The sequence below is a fragment of the Merops nubicus genome, unplaced genomic scaffold (genome assembly GCF_000691845.1).
Source record: "Merops nubicus isolate BGI_N331 unplaced genomic scaffold, ASM69184v1 scaffold1030, whole genome shotgun sequence".
In the NCBI taxonomy this organism is placed as follows: domain Eukaryota; kingdom Metazoa; phylum Chordata; class Aves; order Coraciiformes; family Meropidae; genus Merops; species Merops nubicus.
The window spans coordinates 23,884-39,533 of NW_008581975.1; the positions used below are offsets into that span (position 1 = coordinate 23,884).

Consider the following 15,650-nt stretch of genomic DNA (forward strand, 5'->3'; position numbering starts at 1 on the left):
CAGGCAGAAGCTATAAACTTGTTGGTTATTTCTGCATGTGATGTCTCCTCCTGTGAGTCAGCATCCTTAATCTTGGCTCTTCCCTTAGCTTGACTCAGATTTTGGGCTTCGTATATCACATCTATTCTTAGTTACCCTTTCTCAACTTTGTCATCCTGATTCCCACCTCTGAGTTATATATTGAAGCCTTCCTTCCTTCCTGCCCCACTTCAGGTCTGGTTTGTTTCCTTGCCTCAACCTTCTCCAGTGCCTTTATGTTGACATGTTCACCCAAGTCCTAGTTAATGCCTCCCTCTAACATCCTGTGATTGTTCCCTCCTATTCCTTATGCAATTTGTTCCCTGGACTCTCCCACTTTCTTTGTGGTTTCTGTTTGCTCAGTCAGTCCCATTTCTTCCTAGTTCTTTGCCAGGTTTCTCTCTTCAGCCTGCTTGCTCTGACTTTACTAGAAGGTTCCTAACAGTTGTCTGTACTCCCAAAGGGATTCATGCCAGGTGATATATCACAAATTGTGCCAAACTACTACAGTTAAGCTCCTTGTGTATTTTGCTGGTCTTGTGTGCCCAGCATATGACTGCTATTTTATTCTGTAGCCTGATACTCACCCACCCACCTCTCTAGAACAGAACATGTGCTACTTGCTGCTTCTCTGTGGATCTGATACGGTGCCAAAAGGCTCAGTAAAAAAGGGCATAGTCAATGTACCTTGAAACGCTTGTGGAAACGGGTGCTAAACATCATACTGCTCTTGTCATTGCTGTGTTTGCTGATGAGGAATCTTGGTGTTGACTGAAGCCTGTCATTTGGGTTAATTCCACCTCCAGAATGGGATCAAGTAAGCTGCCTGTTGCTGAAAGCATAGTATGTCACAGCTCATTTCTTCCAGAACCAGTGGGTAGGGTCGTGGCTTCTTAGAGACAGGTCGACGGCTTTTTGCTGGAGTATTGGACTGCTTAAATCTGTCTATGGTAGGGAATCCTCACTGACAGGGCTAGACTGTTGTAAAACAAGGATGACTACCAGTGGCTATAGATGTTTCAGCTTTGAAGAGAGCCCTCTGCACCCTATCCTCAAGGGCCTTCTGTTTCTTAGTCTTGCAGTGTTCAAGTCTGCTGTGGGCTAAGAGGAAGCCTGTACAGCAGGTGTCCATACGGTCTACTCACAAATGACCAATGTAAGCAATGCTGAAATTGTGTAGAATAATAGCCCTTGAGCAGATGAGGAGCCTGCATAGGCTGTCAGAGGAATTCATTGCCTCATTTTAACTCTTTTCTGCTGCTGGGACTTTGCTGGGACATGCTTCCCTTCAACAGACACCAGGTTACACTGAACCCGCTTCGTTTTGTCTGCTGCCATCTTAAGTAATGTGGTCATTTCAAGATAAAAATCACTATGGTCTAGGCTTAAGTGTGTTCTGAATGACTGTTACACTAGTGCCCCTTTGTTTTATGGTCTGTCTCTGCAGCAAAGTTTACTCCCAAACTTGGATAATTCTAGTTTTACCATGAAACATAACTTCTTGTGTCTAATAGGTGTCTCCCACCCTTTTGCTACACTTGGAACTTTTCTTAAAAATTAGTTAGACCAACATGATAAAGTTCCTGTGGTGGTTCTTCCCCAGCTGCGTACCAGAATGCATGCCTCTGTAACAATGTGCTATAATTTGTCCTAATATAAACTAATTTTAAGTCATTTCTGGTTATGTTGTGTTTGTGCAGCAACAAGCAGTTTGGATTCCTTCTGCATTCTGTTTAGATCAAATAATGAATGAAGCATTGCTCTTATCAGTCTGCATCTGATGTAAGGCTTTAGTTCCAGACTCCTGTTTTTCTTCAAATAATGGGGCTGTTTTACAAACAGCAGGCCAAAACTCTGAGTTTTGTGTATAAGGCAATTTTTATACCCTATTTGGAGGATGGGTTATGTTTACTTCTTGATTTATGGTTAGCTCTTGCACTGTGAGGGCACAGGATAAAGTCTGCAAATGTCCTGGTGTCTCAGTCCATGCCTACCCTCACTCCCTAGAAACACAGCGAGGAGAGGGGAAGATGATTTTGACATCAGCCCTGTTCTTAAGAATATATCCTTAGAAACAGTTGAAGTGGCAAAATGTTTTAGTCCATTATTGATAGCTTAATGACATCCCATTAAGTAGAGTGATATCACGTCTAGTTACATTGCATACACTCTTCTGGATCATAGGTCCTTAGTTCTGTTGTTTACTAATATTATATGTTTCATTCAAATGGAAACATTGTCTTCATTTTCTCTTCTATCTTAGAGTATAAATCTGATAACAAGTAAAAATGTCCTTTTCTTTCCTCCTTCTCACAGAAGGACCAAAGGGACACTTCTGAATATATCAGAAAAAAAAACAAAACTATGAAACGGCAACCAAGTCAGATCATAATTTGAGAGCTTACTCTGGTACAGAAAATGCTTGCTAGTGCAGTTTCAGTAGAGAAAACAGAATATATTTCTTTTGGAGAAGATTTTTTTTTTTCTCCCAACTGTGAGTATTTAAATGAGAGCAGTAAGGTAAGAAACCTGTAAGAGAGCTGCCCATCTGTAGAGGAAAGACTTCTGCAGCTCATAGCATGAGAACCCCTCTTTGTGTTACATCAGCTCCAAGATAGTAACACAAGTAATAAAGTGAGCATAGAATAATTAGGATTCCTTTAAAATACACATAGGGTGAATGGTGAATCTGAAGTGCTTGCAAGATGCCTAGGGAACTCTTTCAGTGATTTGTCAATTGAGAAGCTTTCCATGGGATTTCATGGCTGTTAGATTTCCTGTCAATATATCGATTTTTCTTAAAATATCTTTTTTTTTTTTTCCAGAGTTCTTGACAGAAAGATGTAATTCATTTGGGAAATAGATTTTGATTTTTTTTTTTTCAACCCTGCCTATTTGTATTCATTTAGTAGGAATGATCTTGGAATACCCTGTTTACCAAAAACCTAGGTCAGTCTCCAGCACTGACCTATTGGCTGTGACTGTTGAGGAAGAGACAATGAGTGTTACTGGATTATCTTCTGAAGTGGTTAGGATTATACTGACATCAAAACTGATTTCTGCTCTAGTGAGTCCTCCATGTGATGTATATTCCAGTTATGTAGTCAAAGTAGTAAGCTTGGACATCCTACTGTTCTACTTGCTATTGATTTTATTTTTATTTTTTTTCCCAAAACTATCATGGACAGGAAGCTGCAGACAATACTGCACTGTCTGGGATAATTACCTTGCATTCTGGGCTTCTGTACTTGCTCAAAATTCCATAGTCTTATGGGGTTTTAGTGAGGGTTTTCCTTGTCACACTTCTTTTGTCAGTCTTTCAGGGATTTTTTTTTTCATCTTCTTTCCTTTCTGTTTATTATATAAAACCAGAACTGTGCTAGAATCTTTCTTAGATGTCTTAATTGCCCTTATTTTAGTAATGCCTTATACCAAATAAATCTCATGCCTATCTTATTGGATGGTCAGATGCTGAACTTAGGGGGTGGAACTCTAGAGGATCTCAATAAATTGAGTTAGCATAAAGTGGAAGTAGTGCATGCAGAGTAGTTTCAATTTCAAAAGAAATCTTGGGATCATTCTTGGCAGTTTTATGTTGGTTCAATGTGTAGCAGCAGCCAAAAAATCAAGATAAGGCAGGCACCATAAGGAAAGGTGATGAGAACAAGAGAAGTGATTTGTTTGCAGTAGAAAACATTGGTATGCTCATGTCTTGAAGACGGTGCAGTTTTGACCTCTCTGCTTCAAGAAAGTCACAGCAGGCTTCTAAAAGGTCAGAGGGTGGAACAGCTGCTTTATAAGGAGAGTGTGGGAAAATATAGTTATTCAAGATGCAGATGGGAAGTCTGAAGGTTATATAGATACTGGCAGTTCCTTAAGTAGTTATGAAGTCAGTGGGGAAAGTGAATGCAGTGGTACTCTTTGGCAAATCCTGCAGTACCGTGAGTCATTTGAAACTAGGAGGAGATGGGTTTAAAAAACGATAAGTTTATTTTTTAAATGTGGTCAGCAATGAAGTCTGCAATCTAGAGATAAACAAGAAAATGTTAGACAGTTTTGAAGCAATCAAAACCTGGACTGTCCCTTAGATGCTAGTCAGAAAAAATTCTGTGGTCTGCAGATTAAGCAGATTCCATTAAGCCATTTGTTCTACACCTAGCATATGTGAATAGAATTGGGATATGATTCTCTTTATAAAAACTAATATGTTCTCTTTTTTTCAACTTATTCTACTAAACTAAACAGACCTGATTGGTCTCTTTCTCTGTAGGTACTGTTTTCTAAACTTGCTATTATTTTTGATTCTCTTCTTGAGCCTATCTGACATTTCTTAATGCCTGTCTTAAAATATTGTGGCAAGGTTACCCCAATACTTCAGCCATATCTTAGGAATATTTATACACGCGGAGTAAATGCCTCTTTTTACACAACCCTGCGTTTAATTTTCCTGTTTAACTTAAACTAGGAATTATCATAACACATCATACCTAATTCCCTATAAGCTATTTTCCTCCCTCCAAGACAGACCAGTATGTGATTCTTGGGAAGGGTACCTGGACAGGTAAGTGTATAACTTTAGTCCTCAGGAATGCTGTCCTAGGTTTTATGGTTTGTGGCCCAGGAAGTGTACGGGACATGCATGAAAGAGTGGCAGTACTGATAGGAGAAGTAAAAGGAGGAAAAATTCCTTGCGATTTTCTAAGTAGTAATGAATTCTGGCTTCAAAGGCAGCTTGGTGATACCATTTCCCCATACTCTCTGCAAAATGTAAATAAAGGAACAGGTAACATCTTGAATATTCATGACCTGTACTGTTCTAGTCATTAATTGTTTGTCAGAGGTCTTAAGAACATTCCTTAGTGTTAAATGTAACAGGAGACATGCAGAAAAATATATATTTTTAACTCCTTTTAAAATAGTGTTCTAAATATTTTTTTTGCATTAAAACTATTTGATTAAATTTTTGTTTCTTATCAGTATCAGAATTTAGGTGTGAACTTGGAGAAGCTTTATAATGTAATGATGGACCTTGCTCGTGACTTACAGGTGAGATATAAAAAGCAGTTACTCAGATATAACTTCAAAGGTATTACCATGAATTAAAGAGAGTTAAAGATGTCTTCTCATGCAAATCAGAATCTCTACTTGAGTTAGTCTCGAGGTTTATCTTTAGAAGAAACTTTTCTTCTGTAACAGTTAACTAAATATTAAAATTAAGATTCTAAGAATGGGAATTCTTTCAGAGTAGTGTGACTTTTGATATTTTAAAGGTGTATGAAATAGTCTAAAAACTATTAAAACAGAGTGCATCTAGGTTTTTATCTATTCCTTGGGTACAAAAATTCTCAGTATATCATTTATTCTGCACTGTATTAGCCAAAGACTGGGACAGACTTTCTAGAGACGTGGTCAGTGCCCCAAGCTTGTCTGTGTTTAAGAGGCAAAAGGGAAATGCCAAAGGCACAGGGTGACTGAGAGCCAGCCTGCAGGAGATGTTCAGACAAGTGTTGCTGTCTGATTGCTTCAGTGCTTAGAGTAAAAACAGATTTCCTGTGCTTTGTAACTAAATTGGGTACATAACCCTATTGTCTTCTATTTTCTTCCTAATTAAAAGTTATGAATTCTGAATGGTTCTTTAATTGTTCAAGTGAATAAACAAAAAGGGATTATTGTATGTGCTATAATAATGGAGCTTGCTCTGAAAGTAAACTGTTGAAAAAAAATGAGGCATGTCTATTTTTTATTACTATTCCTGTATGGAATTATTACTATTACAAAAAGTATTGTTATAGCCCACAAAATGAAGTGATAATGGGCTACAGTATTTAGACTCTATAATTCACACTAGTGTTTCTTTCCACAAACAATGTTGTCATATAAAAAGGGATTACACAGAAAGTGAAATACTGCTTACTGGAAAATAGATCCAAGGAATGACACTGCTATCTGTTTTAAGTTTAAAATGGGCTGATACTGAAGAGTTTCTATATATCTTGCTCTACAGGTTCAAGGTTTATGGAAATTATTTTGTACATTAGAGCTTCCACTTATCAAAATTCTGGCAGGTATGAAAGTTCAAATGAAAATGTGAATCTTCACTTTTTTCACACAGCTGCTGACTATGCTCAAGGAGAATGTTACACCTAAGAATACTAAATGTTAACTTAGCCCCATAACAGCTGTGTGAATTTTAGTTTCCATTTTAGAGGCTAAGAAGCATGAAAGATTGAAGTTGTCAGTTGTAAGCTCTCATTATGTAATTGTGTCTACAGTGATGGAAACACACAAAATACACGTGAACAAACAAGAACTGAAAAAAACATCAGAGATTCTGGGGGTAAATTGTCTTTTTTTTATCTTTTGGAAACTGTATAACATCATCTTTCTGCTTTTACTGAGGGTAACTGATGGAAAGGAGGAGGAATCTTTTTGTTTTGTCACATTTTACAGGGCAGCTTGAGGTTTCTAGGTTTTTTATTATTATAAATATAACTATATTTACATTTTAGGATGCTTCCATGTTTATTAAGGCAATCAAAAAAGAGGCATTTGCTTTTTTAGCCTTACTCCAGAGTGGAGTTTTCTTTATGAAATGCACAGGTCCTTTTGTGTGGTGTTCTGGAGCAGAAATTGTAACAACTTTTTGTGAAGCTACAGCTACCAGTAACCATCTTCCTGAGAAGTGATAGGTATTTCTGTCTCCCTTTGTAAATAAAACACTCTTTACAACTTAGGTGTTCTGAGAGTTCAACGTTTGCCATTTTCCTATTGATAAAAAGAGCTACAAGAGAATCCGATTTGTAGCATAAAACCTGACTAGGTAATCATAGTGGTCTGACAGATTATGAATTTACCACAATAACTTGCATAGCTGTGTTTCTTACAGATCTCTGTAGTCTTCAGTAACCAAAATTATGTCCCCAGAAATTTTGGTACTTTTTACTACAGTAAATCCCCGTCACGTCATGAAACAGTTTAGATTAAAGAACATATTGGCCATCTACAAAACCAAATGTTAATAGCCAGCAATGATTACACATTATCAAGTACTCTATTTTTAAACAGAAGCCCAATATACTTGCTAATGTGGGAAGTAGCCTTGAAGAAAATAATAATGTAACAGAAAAATTCTGGTGTATTAATTTGTAGTTGCGACTCAAAGAGCTTGAACAGGAAGCTCATCGAGTTGCTGGAGAACAGTTCCTTTTAACCAGCAGTAGTCAACTCAGAGAGGTAATATTTATATTATTATGTATCCTGTAAATTGTTACTGATACAGAAGAATTAAAGCATATCAAATTGTCCTTACTTCAGAATTCTTTTACTATGATGTGAATTATTTTATTTTCTAACTTTAATAGAGGAGATACTATTTTTTCATAAATATGACAATGTTGGTTAATCTGTATTTCAATGTATTTACAAAAATTATGCATTTGATTTTAGTAAATACACTGCTTTCTCAGTAGCTTAAAAATAATGATTCAATCTTTTCAATTCTGTACTAGTTCTCTTTGCTACAGTATACTATATTTTCCTTGAAATCTGTTTTCTAGACTTAAGTTCAGGCACCAAATTTTCTTCTCTGTTTCAGCATTTGAAATAGTGAAATATTTGTCATGTTTTTTCTTACTGTAGGTGCTATTTGAAAAGTTAAAACTGCATACACTGTGTGAGAAAGTTCACAGAACTGAAATACAACAACTGGTGTCTACCTCGGAAGTTGTGGTGAGATGGGGAGGTCTTTTCAAACCATCTGCACAGTTTAGGAAAGCTTCTAAGTCATAATACAGTGAAATTGTCATTTATCTAAGGTTTTCCTAACTGTCTTGATTTATTTTTGTTGCACTATTTACACTTCATTTACTTATGCCAGGAATGAAAGTTACAGTTCATGGTGGGGAAGAAAAACTAGCTACTGAAGCTAAACTTTAGCTATAAACTAAGGTTAAAAACTTCAGTACCAGCATATGTGTGTGACCATCTTCCCCAGAGGAGGGAGGCTTTCTTACTGGTCAGGTTTCGGTAGCTCAGTATGACTGGTTGGGTGAAAGAGACCACTGGTGAAATAAAGTATACGAATATAAAATCTGCTGGTGAAAGAAATAGCAACCCAGGCTTTCTCTTTGCTCTCAGGAGATTTGGGCTAAAACTGTCATCTTTTTATGGACTCTTAACTCATTCTTTCATGCTAGGTGGAGAAGTCTGTAGGAAGTTATTTGATATGCGTGGTTTGAATTGGGGTTTGTCACTTTTTGTGACAGTGTTTTTCTTTTGTGCATGAATTTTCCACAGGCTTCCCCCTTCCCCAGTTCTGTGGAGATGCTTGTCTTCAGCAAAAGCTATTACATTTGGAATCAGATCAGGTTTTGATAGGATCTTGTCTGGCCATTATTGGTCTAAGGGAACAGTTTAGATGTACCTGTACAAGAGATCAAATGTATCTTCAGATTCAGTGCAATAAATGTTGCCTATGTGAAGCTTCTCCAATTCTTTCCTCTGTTAGTGTTGGAGCAGATAATTTTCAGTAATGCAGACACTCATGTTGGTCCCACACAAGTGCAGAAGCATTGCAAAACCACTTGTCTTAAAATGATGAAGTCAAGACCAAAGTGCAGACTTCTCGATAGCTTCATAGAATGGCTTAGGTTGGAAGGGGCCCTGGGGATCATCTAATCCAACCTCACTGCCATGGGCAGGGACACCTCTCAACTAGACCAGGTTGCTCAAGGCCTTGTCCAGCCTGGCCTTAAACACCGCCAGGGACGGGCCATCCACAACCTCTCTGGGCAATCTATTCCAGAGTCTCGCCACCCTCATACTGAGGAACTTCCTAAGATCCAGTCTAAACCTACTCTCCTTCAGTTTAAAACCATTTCCCCTTGTCCTGTTGCTGGGAACTATTGTGAAGAGTCCCTCTCCAGCCTTCCTGTAGCTTCTCTTCAGGTATTGGAAGGTAGTTACAAGGTTCCAGCAGAGTCTTGTCCAGGCTGAACAATCCCAGTGCCCTCAGCTTGAGACAAATGTGGATGCCCTTTCCTTTTCATTGAACCATAGAATCATTTAGCTTGAAAAAGACTTTCAAGATGGAGTCCAACCATTAACCCAGCCAGGGGTTACCTGCCAGGTCACCACTAAACTATGTTTCAGTGCCACATCTACATCTCTTTTAAATACCTCCAGAGATGGTGACTCAAACACTGCCCTGGGCAGTTCTTTGAAATGCTTTTATCATGTTCTCTCTTGCACTGATGCTGTGCAGCACAAAGGACCATAAGTAACCCCCCCACCTCATGCCCCAGTGATTTTCAAGTTGTTATGGAATAATTTTTATGTCTGCAGGCTTCCTTAGGCCTAGCACGAAAATGCTTGAAGGACATTATTCTTCAGCCAGCATTTTGTCCGTTCACCTGGGGAAGAAAATTTCTTCCTTCAAAACTCATGTTAAAATTGTTAAATAGTATAACTTAACAGAGAAGTATGCTAATTCACAGTCTTTATTTTGCAGCTACATAAGTTGCAAGATCTTCATCCTTTACCTAAGATAATTTTAGAATACCGTCAGGTGAGTTCCTATTTCTCAAATAATGTACTTGCAATGAAGCAAAATTAACAAGAAAGATATTAATTACAGCTAACTTTTTTTTTTTTTTTTTAAATTGCTCTAATATAAGTTCGTTGAAATCTTCATTTAATTTTTTTTAATTTTGAAGTTTTGGGTATTCTTAAGAGCTTTTAAATGTTTACACAAATTTACACTTCTGTTTTGTGCTCTTAAATTCTAGCTAGCTAAGAACTATGTTGCCAAAACATTTTGAGATCTTCACTGTTAAATGTGCCTATGCTATAAAGCACACTCTTAAGACTAAACGTTTATTTTTCAAATTCTGAAGAAATTCTCTGCAGAAGCTGGAGAAGATAGTTATGGGTTTTTTTGGATGATGAGCCCCATGAAAATCCAACCTAGTTAATCTGCTCTCACTCATAGTGTTTCACTTTTTAGTGGGTGAGTTGCCAAGATTGAAAAACAAAATAAAACAAAAAACAACCAGTGGGTGGTTGTGTTTATTGACCTGGGAATATAAGACATAAATAAATAAATTCCAATAGTACATTTACTTGCATGTGCACAGAACTGGCTTTAGGGTACAACCGAGCACTTACCTCATTTATGCTAATAGGTCAAGTATATATCCATTATTTACTAAGATGAAACTGTCTTTTTAAAGAATCTACAAAAAAGGTTAATATGCATTTGGAAATTAAAATTATAATTTGAAAAATTTCTTGCTTTTATAAACATTTCTCTGAACTTTTTATGTAATTTAGGTTCATAAGATGAAATCAACTTATGTGGATGGACTACGAACATGCATGAGAAAGGTAGAAGTATAAAAAGTCTATAAAATGTGGTATTTCATATATAAAAGGATGTGAAATGATTGCAGTGTTTACAGTTTCAGAACTTTTATATGTGTAAAATTATAAGTTATTTCTTTTTGATTTTGTATTCCTGATTGCAGTCAGTTTTTATTACTGATACTTACATTAAATAAAACTTAGATGCATGTCTTCATCCTTTTCTTTGGGGGATTTTTACTTTACTTGATTACAGGGATTTATTTCCTCTACATGGAATCAGACAGGAACTGTGACTGGCAGACTTTCAGCCAAACATCCAGTAAGTGTGTAAATTAAAAGATTTACATTTTAAGTTTAATTTAAAATTAATATTAATTTCTATAAAATATATAACATTTTTAATACATGAAATGTTCATTTTCATCTGAGTATAGGAGTTGCCAGAAAAAACTTATTAAATGGGTGTTTTACTCTAGACCTTTTATTCTTATGAATATTTCATGTTATTTGTGGATCAGAGTTTAATATTACCTGAAGTTTACCTGAACTAGAGGGGTAGAATGGAGACATGCGTGTACCCTCTAGACTTCCACGGAACACTTGTTTGTAATGAATGTCTGGTGTTTGTGAAACACTCGGTGAGCCCTGGCAGGTACCCTGGGGATTATGGGGAAAAAGGAAACTCTTTTCTTCTGGAATTTGGCTTCAGGCCTCGTAGCAGTGAAGGACTGTTGCTGTGGAAGTCTTGCCAGATGCTTATACAGCTGTGACACTTGGGATCTTTCTGTTTCCTCCCTTGTCATTGGCTATAACGATCTCCGTGTACATGTGAGCGGATGGAATGTGTTTTATCTGACTTTCTGAACTGCTAGAGGCTCAAGTTCTTTTTGCCAAAGTGGCCTTTTTAAGGCCATATTTGAATATAATTTATTATACCATTTTACTTGGAGTTTAGGAAGCGTGCTGACCTTTGACTGCAAGGACGGGTGTGAGGCCTTTTGCATCCCACTTCTGTCACAGCCTGTAGATGCATGGATGAGTGTGCAGGACCTGGTGTGGGAAGAGACAGGGTTGCAGACAGCTTCAGGGGCCCAAGTCAAGGCATAGGCAGGGCAATGACAACAGAAAAGTAGCAGCTGCCTACCTGTGGAAATATTCTCTTTGGTTTAATCATGGCCTCTCGTAGCAAAGACCCCACCTCTGGCCCTGTGGGAGGGGAGGAATAGATGCAGAAGTGGGTCTTGGCTCATGAAGGCTAGAGGGAATCCATGAGGCCCTTGTCCTTTTAACTTGTCACCCAAAGTACTGTCAGTTTGTATCCATGCAGGTTTGGGTGCTGCATGTCTGTCTGTGAAGGTACGACCCTTAAGCTTTGTGGGTACAAATGGCGTTAGAAGCTTTCTGCAGTTTGGGAGAAAGGCTTCAATCTTCTGCAGCTCTACCTAGGAGGAGAGATGTTACACATAATGGTTATGTTGTGTCATAGCTGCTTGCAGGTCCTGACTGATATAGTGACTTGGAGATCTGGCAGAACCCTGTCCTGCAAGGTTCTCATCCTCACAATACTGGTGACTTCCTTAGCTCCTCTGCCTATCTTCAGAGTTCAGGTTTCAGTTACATCCTCCTGCCCTCATGGTACAGATTTCCATACAATTGGTCATCAGTTTATAGGAAGTGTTGATGGTCTTACCTGAGTAAAAACCAGCGTCCAGGGTTCTGAGTTAACAATGGAATAGAGGAGTGTTACTGCTGCTCTTGCTTCTCATGCACTCAGATGGGGGCAGCGATGGGAGAGAATGGACAAGGTGATCATGAAGGTCACAGTTAGCTAAATATCCTGATGTCATGTACAAGTGTCTACAAGTCAGAGCGGGACAGACAGCTGTCTTGAGCAGACACATACAATGCCAGGTGGCCTTTGGCCCATCATGCTAAACATGACACAAAATCAACTTTTGTTAAAGATTGTTTTTCTCCAAAATAATGCTGCTAACCTTAGCATCTGTGGTTGCCTAAGGCTGGCTTTTCCATATAAAGGAAAACATTGGCATGGCTTTTTTTTTTGTGTGTGAAATGTTTATGGAACTTATACCATCTGTTTCTGAATCATTTATTGATATAGAAGATATACTGCAGTGCCCAGTCACTTTACTAAGTGTTAAAGGATTGGAAGATTCTTTCCAGAAGTCATAAATATTGTAAATATTTTTGCAGTTACTTTGATGTTATGTCAAATTTTAGCTGAATATTTGCTGAGGCAGTTTATTTTTAAATGTGTTTTAATGTGCTTTATGGAGTGATTGAAGTGAAAGAAAAGTGTAAACCAGATAAAGTGATAATTCAAATAGAAAAAGCATCCTATTTGCTGCAGTGGCTGTGGGAGATGGGGTCCCAAACAAAGATTTCTCTCTCATTCGTTTTGTAATGGCAACGGATCTATCTGTCCTTTCTCCTTTAAGGCATTAAATGGAGTCCAGAAAGATTTAGTCATAGGTTTAAGGGGAAATGACCAGACATTAGGGTACAAAGCAGGATTTCTTTTTAAGGTAAACTTTTCTGTGATCTTTCAGGAAAATCCACATCCAAAGTATAGATGTGTATTTTTGGCTTTATGTGGGTTTCTCTCAATAGATAAGTTTATTCACATGAATTTTTATGACTTCTGAGTTGCAGCAGCTTAGAGGGGGCTTCTTAATAGAGCTTTACTTCAGTGACTACATGTGTACATCTATTTTAGTTTAACTGTGCACTACATTTCTTCTCATTTAGTTTCTTCTACAGTGTGTGCTATATGATTAATGCATTCTTCACAAATAACAAAATGTTACATAGTACAGTATCTTGTTAAACAGGGACAAATTTGATATTGTAGTTTCCAGCTATAGCATTTTAAGTATTTGCTACTCCATCAGAAACTGTGTATCTGAAAACTTGGCTGAAGAATTTTCAGGTTTATATTTATTTTTGGTTATTTTGTAATATATCCATAAGCTATTTTTTCCGCTGTGGTGGATTGCTTATGACTATTAGGGGAATTTAATTAGGTTTATTATCTGAATATGTTATTTGAAATTATTTTTTGTGTAAATATATTAGTCTTGCCTACTTTAGGATACTGCTTTATTATATTGCTCATAGATAACTTTCTTATTAAATATATTTATTACATTCATAAAGACTTACTTATGTTCTCCAAACCTACCTTGAAATAATACTTTCCAGCCTCTCGCTTTTAAAACAAAAATATGTCATGACAGAGGTGGAAAGGTATAAAGCCTCTTTCAGAAAAAAAGAGAAATCCTAACTCTGGAGATAAAGATTTCATATACCTTGATGCTGTAATTTGGTTTGAGATGTAAATTTCAGTGCTAGAATCAAATATCAAGTTCCTGTAGCAGAGAGAACTGCAATGCTACTTCTATACTTCTTACACTTCTATACTTCAGAAGCTGTTTGTATCATTAAACTAAAAACCATGAAGTGGTGGGATTCGGGGGGCATTTTTTTCCTTTTGGGAATAAAAAGTCATGCTGAAGACAAAATTTTTTTACTTTCTCAGAGCAAGTGGAAAAAAAACAAAACCAAAAGAACAACAAAACCCACCAAAATAAAAACGTATCTATTTCTCCCTAGGAAAAATGCTTTTAACAACTTGTCCAAAAAAGGCCAAGAAAAAAAAATAACCTTTCAATCAAAGCAGCATGTTAGCCTTTAGTCTGGAACGAAGGAATGTAATTTAAAAGAGAAACTAATTAGAGTTTGTTGAATGTTAATGTTCTCGAAGAACCTGAAACATTGACTACAATTCAGTCTCCAACAGCTACAAGCAGTATTCTCTAACAGTGAATGTGTGATAACAGAATTGCATGCTTGTTTAGTAGAAAACGTGTGTTACTAATAGTGTTTGGAGTATGAATAATAAGTTGCCCATCTGGTTTTCATTCTAATGAGAGGGACAATGACTTGAAGCAGAGACCCCTCTGAACAATTGCCAGCAAAAATAAGTCTGCTCTGTCAATTTAGTAAACCAGTTTTTCTGATTATGCACACTTTATCTGTGTGTTCTGGGCTGCGTTCTGGAGTGAATGGACTAACTGTCTCTGAGATAAAACTCAGAGGTAGCTTTGGAATAGTTTTGGGATTGTTTATGGCAGTGTGGATGAGATGCTGCCTGTTTGTCTCCCTTTTATAACACTCTCCCAACAGGTTTTACACCCTTAGCATACCCACATGTGCACAGCAAGCAAGGCAGACTGTCAGAGTTGTGCTATCAAAACTATTGTGATGGCTCTTACGTTTCAGGCATTTTGTCCCATCCCTCATTAAGGCTATAGGCTGCTCTCTGACACTACCAATACCCTTCCTGGAAGTTTATAGTCCCAGTTGGTTTCCAGCACAAACAGGATGTTCTACATGTACAAATTTGGAGCGTTCTGTTTCTCCTTCATAGCTTTTTAGAAGGCTTTGGCAGAGCTGATGCAATGTAAGGAGCCAGACACCAAGTCTGAGAGCAGAGACATCATCACGACTTCCTTTCTTTTGCAGAAATGAACCAATGCCTTTGCTGCTTTTGGAGCTACACCATTAGGAATATCACTTTTGTAAACTTGTTTTCATGCACTCTCCTACAGAAATGAATGATGATGTAGAATGGACAGACAGTATGGGTCTTACATTTGCATTGATCATATTTGAGTGTGTTTTCTATTTTTTAAAAAAAGTATGTTTGTTGGAAAGCACTGGGGATAGACACAAGTCAGACATTACAAGTTCATATAAAATATCTTGTCAAAAGTCTTCTATAATGTCATCTAGGCTAACAATCATTTTTAACTAAGTATACTCTAATGCAGGCCTCACTAAAATAATAGTAGGTTGTCTTAACAGATGAGAATATCTATGTTTTCTTGGACTTTTTTGCATCAAAGCAATTTAGTGTCATTTTCTAGTCAATACAAACACTGTCACTCTAATGAGCTATTACAGAAAGTCAGAGTGCACATGCTGTTTATTATGGTTGGTCTGTGTTCTCTACATATCTCTTTCATTCAGAACATTTTTGTGCTGATTTCTTTTTAGTATATTTATTCCAGTACTCTTGCATCATGTACTCATTATGACTGCACTAACAGAACCAAAATAGTATCCCATTTTATGAGTGTTTAGAATTTTGATGTTTTTACCATCTTTTTTTGTTGCTTTATTTTTTAGGAGCATATTTTAGTGAAGGTTTTAGCATTTAAAGAAACTATATTTACAATGTTGGAGAC

General features: G+C 37.2%; 1 protein-coding gene across 1 annotated transcript in view; it reads left to right on the forward strand.

Moving 5' to 3' along the window:
- The window catches only part of POLN (polymerase (DNA directed) nu), a 101,970-nt gene that overhangs the window by 14,951 nt on the left and 71,369 nt on the right, over positions 1-15,650 (forward strand). The window contains exons 7-14 of the mRNA XM_008936120.1: positions 4,996-5,064; positions 6,023-6,083; positions 6,291-6,355; positions 7,168-7,251; positions 7,657-7,746; positions 9,527-9,583; positions 10,348-10,401; positions 10,634-10,699. Coding sequence (XP_008934368.1) covers positions 4,996-5,064; positions 6,023-6,083; positions 6,291-6,355; positions 7,168-7,251; positions 7,657-7,746; positions 9,527-9,583; positions 10,348-10,401; positions 10,634-10,699 — 546 coding nt within the window. The remainder of the gene's footprint in view (positions 1-4,995; positions 5,065-6,022; positions 6,084-6,290; positions 6,356-7,167; positions 7,252-7,656; positions 7,747-9,526; positions 9,584-10,347; positions 10,402-10,633; positions 10,700-15,650) is intronic.